At 36.8% G+C, this 9,546-nt stretch overlaps 1 protein-coding gene across 1 annotated transcript; it reads right to left on the bottom strand.

Moving 5' to 3' along the window:
* Positions 1-5,715: 5,715 nt before the first annotated feature.
* Positions 5,716-6,576, bottom strand: LOC126210638 (uncharacterized). Its single transcript, XM_049939955.1, has 3 exons — positions 6,296-6,576; positions 6,008-6,142; positions 5,716-5,917 (listed from the first exon to the last, which is right to left on the bottom strand). Exons 1-3 carry the CDS (start codon positions 6,442-6,444, stop codon positions 5,725-5,727), a joined length of 477 nt encoding a protein of 158 aa, XP_049795912.1. The 5' UTR covers positions 6,445-6,576; the 3' UTR covers positions 5,716-5,724.
* Between the last annotated feature and the right edge of the window lie 2,970 nt (positions 6,577-9,546).

The following is a 9,546-nucleotide window of genomic DNA, read 5'->3' as shown; positions in this document are numbered from 1 at the left end:
TTAAATAATTTGTGGCCCATAAGTTCATAACTGTTAACTGATTTTGACAGTCTGTGGTAGGGCGTATAGATAGAGCTGTTTGTCCTAGTGCTGTAACAATGTATATTTGCCCTGCGTTTTACTTTACGTAAGTTCTTTTTTGTGTAGATTAAAACATAATAAATATATAGGTTTATTACTGTCATGATTTTTTGTTGAGTAAATAAAGGTTTACAATGAGCCTTGTATGGTGAGCCTGTAATTATCCTAATAGCTTTCTTTTGCACACAAGTGGAGTTTCCCCATAAAATAATGCCATAGGATATGATGCTGTGGAAAAATGACTAGTAAGATACTCTAACATAATTTTTAGGTACACAGTGCATTAATCGCCTTAACAAATAGATTACCCTAGACAATTTGCCGCTAATATACTTAATATGTGGATTCCAAGAAAGTTTATCATCCAAATATACCCCCAAAAATTTAACACAACTAGGATCATCTGATGGAAACTTGTCTTTTAAACTAAATACCATCTGCTGGGTTTTGCTTTCACTAAGCAAGAACCCATTTGCTTTAAACCAGAGTGAAGCTTGCTCAATTGTCTCTGTAACACATGTTTTAAGGCTATTAAGATCATTACTGCTGTTCAGAAATGTTGTATCATCAGCATAGAGTACTGTTCTGGATTTGATATATGATGGCAGGTCATTTACCATTATTAGGAAAAGGAAAGGGCCCAGCACGGATCCCTGCGGAACACCTACCTCAACTTGTTCTATACTGGACATTTCTTTCCCAACACAGACGGCTTGCTTACGGTTTTGTAAATATGATCTTAATAGCTTAAGGCTGTTACCTTTAACACCGTAAAAGTCCATTTTTTCGAGTAGTAGTGTATGTTCTACACAGTCAAAGGCTTTGCTTAGGTCACAAAAAGTCACTTGGGCAAAGCATTTATCTTCAAATACTTGATGGATGTATTTAACAACATTGTCTATGGTATCAATGGTTGACAGGTTTTTCCTAAAGCCATACTGTGATCCACTTATTAATCCTATGTTATCAAAGTAAACAGATAATTGTTGGTAAATTATGCATTCTAGAACTTTTGAGAAAACTGGGACAATGGATATTGGCCTGTAACTTGAGACAGAATTTTTATCTCCTTTTTTATGTACTGGAACTACCCTAGACAGTTTAAGCTCATCAGGGAAAAAACCCTCCAGTATACACTTGTTTATACAATATGTTAGGGGGTACACTATACAGTCTATTACTTTCTTAAGCATGTTACAAGACAGGTCATATATGTCTACACTGTCTGATGATTTTAACTGCTTCACTATTCTTAACACAAAACCAGGTGAGACCTCAGAAAAATTGAAGGTACTTGTGTTTGTTGATGACCTAGCAATATTTTTTGACAGTAACTGTGATGAGCTGATTTCAGGTTTAATTATAGCACTTCCTACTTCCTCAACTGATTTAATAAAAAAGTCATTAAATTCCTGGGGAGAGATACTAATTTTGTCACTTCTTTTATCTTTGGCGACACTATTTATTAGAGTCCATGCTGCTTTGCACTTATTGGTGGATTTCTCAGTACTTCTGAGATTGTGTGCTTGTTTGGCTTCCACAATTGCTTTTTTGTACTCATTCCTAGATCTAACATAGGCTAGTTTAGCATGGTTGGTTTTCAGATTTTTATAAATATTGTACAACAACATAACTTGATTTTTCATAGTAGACAGCTTTTTTGTGTACCATGTATTTTGTCTATTTGGAACTTTTGCTTTTAGGACTCTATCAGTTACTTTGCATTTCTTTATTGGCATGCAGTCATTAAAGTGTCCCAAAAATGCTTTGAGAAACCTATCAAATAGTACCTTTGCTGGCAGATAATTGCTTAGAGTATAATGTGTCTCATCATAACACAGGCCAAACCAATCTCTGTTAGAAAGGGACGTACGAAACCTGTCAATTTTCTCATCTGTGACTGGTCTAGTGACCACAACTTCTGGGACAAACTTATTTACATAACTCTTATCAAGAGGGAACCTATTTGTATAATTTAAAGATACTGAATCATGATCAGAATATGGAAATACTGTCACAAAACATGATTCTTCTGTTGTTTTAAAATTTACAAAAATATTGTCAAGACATGCATGTTCTCTTGTAGGTTTGTTATTGACTGAATGTAAGTTGCACTGTCTTAGTAGGTTTTGGAGTTCAGTGACAGTACGTTTTTGTGTTGTGACATCGAATTCAGCATTCACATCTCCACCTATCACAATATTGTAATGTATCCATCTAGTATCTGTAAGTACATGTAACAGCAGGTCCAGTTTTTCTAAAAATACATTGGTTATACCCTTAGGTGACCTGTACAGGGAAATTACAACTAACTTAAAACTGTCTATTACTATACCAGCAGCTTCAAAGTTCTGTTCATCACACAGAAAATCTAGATCTAATCTATTGAATGTACCGCTAAGTGATTTGTTAACATATATTGCCACACCACCTCTTAAATGCAATTTTCTGCAGTAGCTACTGGCTAGAATATAATCATCAAATTTAATAAATGTAAGTTCACTCTCACTAGCCCAGTGTTCACTTAAACAAAAGATATCAAACTTATTTTCTAATCCAAAGTCATTGACAATAAATTCTTTATCCCTTACTCATTCAATGTTAAGATAACAGATTATAAAATCAAACCTGTCTTTCTTTACAGATGCACTGTTTTGCTGAGAGGCTATTAAATCTCTGGCACTATTTATCTTATGGGCATTAGTCAGCCCCACTCCTTAATGCCTACAAGATTGTAATGGATCCACCAGGTATTACTCTTACAGCACATTTTTGAGCCATGAGTGACCTCAAAGCATTATTCCATGACAGCTTACTGATTTGATGTGACTGAACGCAGTAAACTGGTGAAATTAAAAGTTATTAATATGTACATTATTGTTAACCAGTATCTGCATACCACAGTTCAACAGTTTTTGAAGAGTAATTCAATGTTTCTGGTAAATTATTTGTGTGTGTCAGGAATAAGATGGAAAAGTATTATCAAAATCTTAGAAAATAGCAGCAGGAGTATTTATCCTGCTTTGTTCTAACAGAACACAGTTCATGAGCTCGTATTTCTCTAATCTATTTCATGAAATAGATCACTTTAGCATTTCCTAATTTTGTCAGGTGTGTTATGGTAGGGAACAAACCAATGTTGGATTCAGTAACTATGTGCCTTAAATCATTGCTATTAGAGACTGAATAAATATTGAAATTACCACCAATTATGATGTAACAGTTAATTATATTTACACTTCTGTATAATTGTGAGCAATAAGCACAACTTCTTTGTAATTGCTGTAAGTCTTTATTGTAATGGAAAACTAAAATTATTTCTCAACTGGGCACTCGTGCCCACAAAACAACATTTATTATGTGTATTATGTACAGGAAATTACACTAATTTCTGGATTACAACTTCTGTACCACAGCAAGTTCTGATGATTGTGTCAACCTTATTTGGCGATAAACGAATTGGGTTGAGTAGAACTCCAAATTTGTTTGACATTATGCCGAAAGCATTCTCCACTATTCTCTGGGCTCTGCTTAATCTATAATTAAACACCTTCTGTTCTTTTGACAACCCTCTCTCTGGATAGGGTTTTATCATATATGGTTTGAGAGGAAAAGCATCGTCTGGCACAAATACATATGGCAGATGAGGCCCACACTCCATTTTCTCAGGAGGCGGCTAATTCATGTTATTGTTCTGTAAGGCCTCTGATAGTTTGCTTTGGTTGAAAATTGCCCCATCATTAACTCTACCATTGGCACCAATGTTTGTATATAAGAACCTATAATGGGTATCAACGACTGCCAGGAGCACAATTCTGTTGTGGCCTTTGTAGCCTCTGAAGTAGGCGCCTGCTGCTCTTGGTGCCCGGAAGGTTGCCTTTTTACCATCAACTGCACCTATGCAATGGGGGAATTGCCATAGCAAATTGAATGAGTGCGCTACATGTGCATGTACTGCTTGCTTGCTGTAATGTGGACACTTTCTTCAATATGTTAAGGCACGGGAAGAGGCTCAGTCCCAAAGAACAATAATTTATGCACACAAGTCATGAATATTAGCATTAGTGTTTATCGTTAAATTAGTGAGTACTTCCTGAACATTGTGAACACTTTTGTTGTGGCACAAATGGTGAACACTGCTACTAGGGTGTCTAAAAGCCTAGCATTGTTTCAGACCATGTACTTCAGACAAAACTGTACAGGTTTATAAAAGATTTTGACAACTTTGATTATAACTGTCAACTAATTAAGCCAAAGACAGGCTCCATAAAGCTGGCAAAACTGCCAGCCTACAAAAGGATCTTCTCGAAACTTCAAATACATATGGTACTTTCTCTTGGGCATTGGCAGTTCAAACTTAGGGATCAAGTGTATATGGAAAACAATGCATATGCACCTTGTTGAAACTAATTTTTGGCACTCCCTAGCTAACTATCATAGGTTTAAACTTCCGATACTGGTACTGCTTGGTGAACAGAAAAACATTCAGTTACAAAATAATATACAATGCAGAAAATAAAAATCTGAGTGGGATGTGTGAAAACATAAAACTAAAAAGACATACCTGGATATAACATACAAATTTATGATGGGAGTAAACAGAAAATCCCCAGGAACTGGCAAATTTTATGAATCAGTTTTCCCTGATATGGTGGAGTTGCAGGAAAAACAAAAAAAAAACCTCAAAACAATTGTATCAGGGAATGAAATTGTACAGTACATCGCACAAGGAGATGAAAAATATTTCTAAAATACATCTTTCAGAAGAGGCAGCTAAAATGTACTTCAGTAATAACGCATACTGCACCATTAGCAGTTACCGTATAGTAACAGTTAATAACGAAAGGGGACAATTACAACTCCTATTGCATTAAGTGATCACAATGTACTACTCTCACAGAGAAATCATCTACCTAGACCTAAAGTGTATGATAGTAATGTCTTACTCCTGAGCTCAACATGTCATTCATTGTGTTGGGATGCTGAGTTAATTTTACAGGTGGACATGAAGAGGTGTAGCTGATGTTTACGGGCATGGAACCACGTTTTTGAACAAACTGGAGGAAGTGCATGGAGCAGGGCAGCATGTGTTGGTTGGGTTGATGAGTTATTAGCCGGTGTCCATAGTGAGTAAAAGTCTAGAACAGGGCCATGCTGAGACTCCCGCTGGCCCTCATATAGGCCTTAGCCTCCATAGTTTGTGGAGTGATAAACTACGTTTCATATTACTGTATAAGTTATCTGGTAAAAAGTGTAAATTATTGAAACAACATTGTATGACAGGGATCAACATAGTGATGCAGTGCAGTTGTTAACACACAGATCTCGTATGGGGGAGGATGGACTTTGCTCTGTCCAGCTATCCTGATTTGGGTTTGTTTAAATCAGTTAAGGGAAATGCAAGGATTATTTCTTCAGCAAGGTCACAGCTGCTCAGCTGTCCTACCCTCATAAAGACATAATTACATATTGTGTGTGTATGTACATATGAGTTATCTACTTTCATTAGCCCTATATCATGGTTAAGATACTAAAGCACTGAGAGAGGATCGAAATAAATAAGCATGATCACAACAAAAATCAGACGGCACTATATGCTTAAAGCATTACTCTTCCTAATGCACCCAAAATTTGAAAGTAGCATTACCGTAGCCAATTAGTACTAAATACGTGAAAGGTACACATTACCTTTATGCACTTGTTTTCCAAATTATTAAGAACTGACTGCAGCGTTTCTGGGATGATTTTTGACAATGTATTTGGCGCAATTCTTGTTGCATAACCCAGAGACTGGAACGTTTCTCCAGTCGCCAAAAATCTTAAAGTGACTGCCAGTCTACAACGAAATATGTACCGGTATAAGCAAAACAACATTACACACTGGATATTTTTGTTATCGCCGAACATTTATGTAAAGTATACTTACCGATAACTTGGTTTTATCGATTGTCTCATGTTGGTGTCTTGGCGACAAATGTCACTACCAATTACACGCAGTAACTTCGAAAACACGTCTTCATCCATTCTGGCGAAGTTCCGAAAAGACACTGCATCTTGTAATCTAAGTTACATTAGGGCAGTAATTGTATACAAATTAAAAAAAATTATTATTTATGCAAAAACTGAAGGTTTACACTATATTTTAACGGTTTCCAACACAAATCTTGAGTGTCTGACAAATTTGTGTTGTTGAACAACTACTACTAGCATGTACCTCAGTTCATTGTGCAGCATATGAATTGTTCCTCTACCATTATCGCGCTGCCGAATCCACTGGCGTGTCCATAAAATTCTGTGGTGTTTTCTCCGTTCATCTTCCACAATAGCCAATAAAGCCAACACAGCTAATTCAGTTTGATCCATACTCAGTTCGTGAAACGTGTGCTTCGCGCGCTAGGCATAAAACTCGCGCGTTAAACAAATTCAACAACTGTCGCTGGATAGCGCTGAGAGCTCAAGATCACGTTAACCAGCTCATCCCATGTGCCAGTTGTCTTGTGCCTCGTGGCGTGGTATACCCCGTTTGCGTGCACGTCAACGTTAGCTGCTTCGTCCCGTGTGCAGGCGGCTTTAGCGCTAGGATTTCGCCCAGAACAACGGAACAAGTCCCGCCCATTCACCCCCCTCCATGCCTATCCATAGTGTTAGTGTAAGCCCCCCCCCCCCCCTAAAAAGCCTCAAGTTCACAAACTGGAAGCTACGTCAGTTATCGTCACAGTCCAACACACATGTTACACTGTGATGAAAGTCAGTAATGACAAGAAATTTGACTTTTTCTGGATAGTAATATAGTATGATTCTGCATTATTAAAGAAATAAAAATATTTATAGAGAATTGAAAGCATAGCCAGCAATAGAAAACAAAAAAAATAACGTGATGTTATTTAAGGGCGATAAGGACAAATTTTCATTAACTAATTTACTTCTTATAATACGTTTATTTGAGGGAAACAGTAGAGCAAACATACAATGCGAAAACAATGCTCTTCAATCTGCCATGTCGGTAGCAAAGCCACGGATGCAGTCGAATAACTCTGTTGTCTAAGATCAATGTTATATAAAAATAACTGAAAGTCGTTTAGTTTATGTAGGCTCTCACAGTAGCTCACGAAAATTAAAGAATATAAGAATGCCATAAAGTAGAAATGCCTAATGAAAGCAGTAAGATATTTGCTTATATGACATATTTCGTTAGTATTTGCATGGGTAATGGGTAAATTTTAACTTGTAAATTCTTCCAATGCCATACCTGCGCATTATAAACGAGGTTATAAAGAATTGCGGCTGTTTCTGTGTGATTTAGTGTCCTATACGCTGTTGCAAACGTCTCAGGAAAATAATATGTCGTAACTTTTGTTGTCTGTTTTTAACCAAAAGATTTATTAATTTCGTAAATGTCTTTCAAACCATTTTTTAAAAATAATAATGATGATGTGTATGTTTGTCACAGAGTAGTTATGGAGGAAATAAATGCTGCAGTGTTCCACGGCTGTAAAACGTCCTTCATGCTGTACTAGTTCTTTTCCACCCCTAAAACTTTTCAGCAAAACTATTCAGTGAATAACACGCAAAAACAGCTTGGATCGATCTAGCAAGAACAAAGTAATTTTAATGCCCTTTGGAAGTATAGTGAACATTGGTGCTTGTTTCACATATACTGCCTGAGTTTTGAAACTTAAGTGTCAAGTATGCTGTGGTTCCTCTTTCTCAAAGGAAATTATTCTTTGAGAGTAGGTTTTTCCTGTTTTAGCTTTGGGTGCTTTTTCTCACATGGAAGTATTTTTCTTCATAGACTATTCATCTGTATACCGAGTTCCCGTATTTAAAGAATTAAGTGCTAAATTATTTTCTTTTATGTTTGCTGTGAAAGTACCTGGCACAGCTGAGGCCAACTGTGCACGTCTTTTTGTAACGTGTCTTTTAACTAGATGGCAAGATTTAAGACGTAGCAAAATGTTAATTTAACATTCATTCCAAGTGCAGCCGAACGCGGTAAACCACGTGGGTCAACTGAAACGATGCCCAGGCGCCGACCAAAGACTGGGAAAACTGGGGGTGAGTGGGCGGGACTTGTTCTGGGTGAAATCCTAGCGCTAAGGATTCCTTTCACACTGGGCCAAGCAGCCACTGGCTTGAACACAGAGCTACGCAAAGTGTATCTGACTTTTAAGTGTGGGTGACCGTATTTCAGTACACTTTTAACGAAGTGTAAGTGCATCTCTTTGATTCGTGTAATGTGCATGTACCAGTCTACCATAAAACTGAATGCCTCTAACCAGTTTTACGTCTGCTTGCTCTTTACACTGTCTCCATGGTAGTTTATCCCCACATACTCAATCAGTATTCGAGAATAAATCGTACACCTGTGGTAAAAAGATGCTTTAGGGTACATTTGATAAGCACAGCAATTTAGGCCTGGATGATGAAGTCAACAACAGCAACACCAACAGCAGAAGCTAAAAGCGTCTCAGTTTGATGCCTTGCCATAAGGAACTTCCGTGTATATTGCGTGTAACAGATTGAATTACTAATGCAAAAGTGTGATTACACCATGTCTGAGTATATGTATGAGATGAAACTGTAATAAAGTGATATATTCTTTTTTTAAAGGCTGCAATGTGTATTTAATTCTATCATAATTTTTATATTTCTTTGGGACTTAGGCGACTTAACAGAGCTTAATAATTTACTCTTTTGGCCTAGGTTGAATTCAGGCAACGTGACTTAATCCACAGAATTCTTTCAGTTTACGTGAAATTGTAATGATATTCACATCACACATTGATTATAATCGTAATACAGGCTTCTAAGTTGAATTTAAGATCGATATGTGAAGAAGTGTATGTGCTCATGATAGTATTAACAACACTAAATATCACAGAGTGTCAGCTAAATCACACATGGAAACTACTCAATAAAGTGAGAGAATATGAGAAATAATATGGCAGACATATAAATACTCTTTTTTTAAATGTCTACACAATGAACGAGCATTCTTAGAAGCTTTGCTATCAAGGTAGGTAGTTTCATTCTGTCAACAAATTTCCTGCCAGTTTATAATCTGATGTAGTTTGTATAACACATATATTTCTGTTTGAGTAAATGGGTTAATTATTTCTCTTCTTCTTTCTGTACATGTTCAACTAATGAGACCAGTGTTGCTACCAGCTGCATCAGCATGTGTCTGCAGCAACAGAAACTCTCATGCCTCTAAAGCACAACACCACTGCTACTGTCACTGATTTTCACTACTGACCTCAAAAAGTCACCACAGCATTGGTTGATTGCTCCAGCATCCATCTTTGCCTGTATTCTCTAGGTTCTGTAGGTTGTTGTAAAAAAAGAAACATATCCTAGCAATATATATATACATAATAAACTTACATACAGTAATTTCTTTACTGTCCCTCACAGGATGCTCCACTGCAGCTTTATCGTCGCTGCTTGATGCAATATTCTCACCAT

The sequence above is a fragment of the Schistocerca nitens genome, chromosome 10 (genome assembly GCF_023898315.1).
Source record: "Schistocerca nitens isolate TAMUIC-IGC-003100 chromosome 10, iqSchNite1.1, whole genome shotgun sequence".
Classification (NCBI taxonomy): Eukaryota; Metazoa; Arthropoda; class Insecta; order Orthoptera; family Acrididae; genus Schistocerca; species Schistocerca nitens.
The sequence above is the reverse complement of the archived record's forward strand: the minus strand, read 5'-3'. Positions and strand labels throughout refer to the sequence as shown.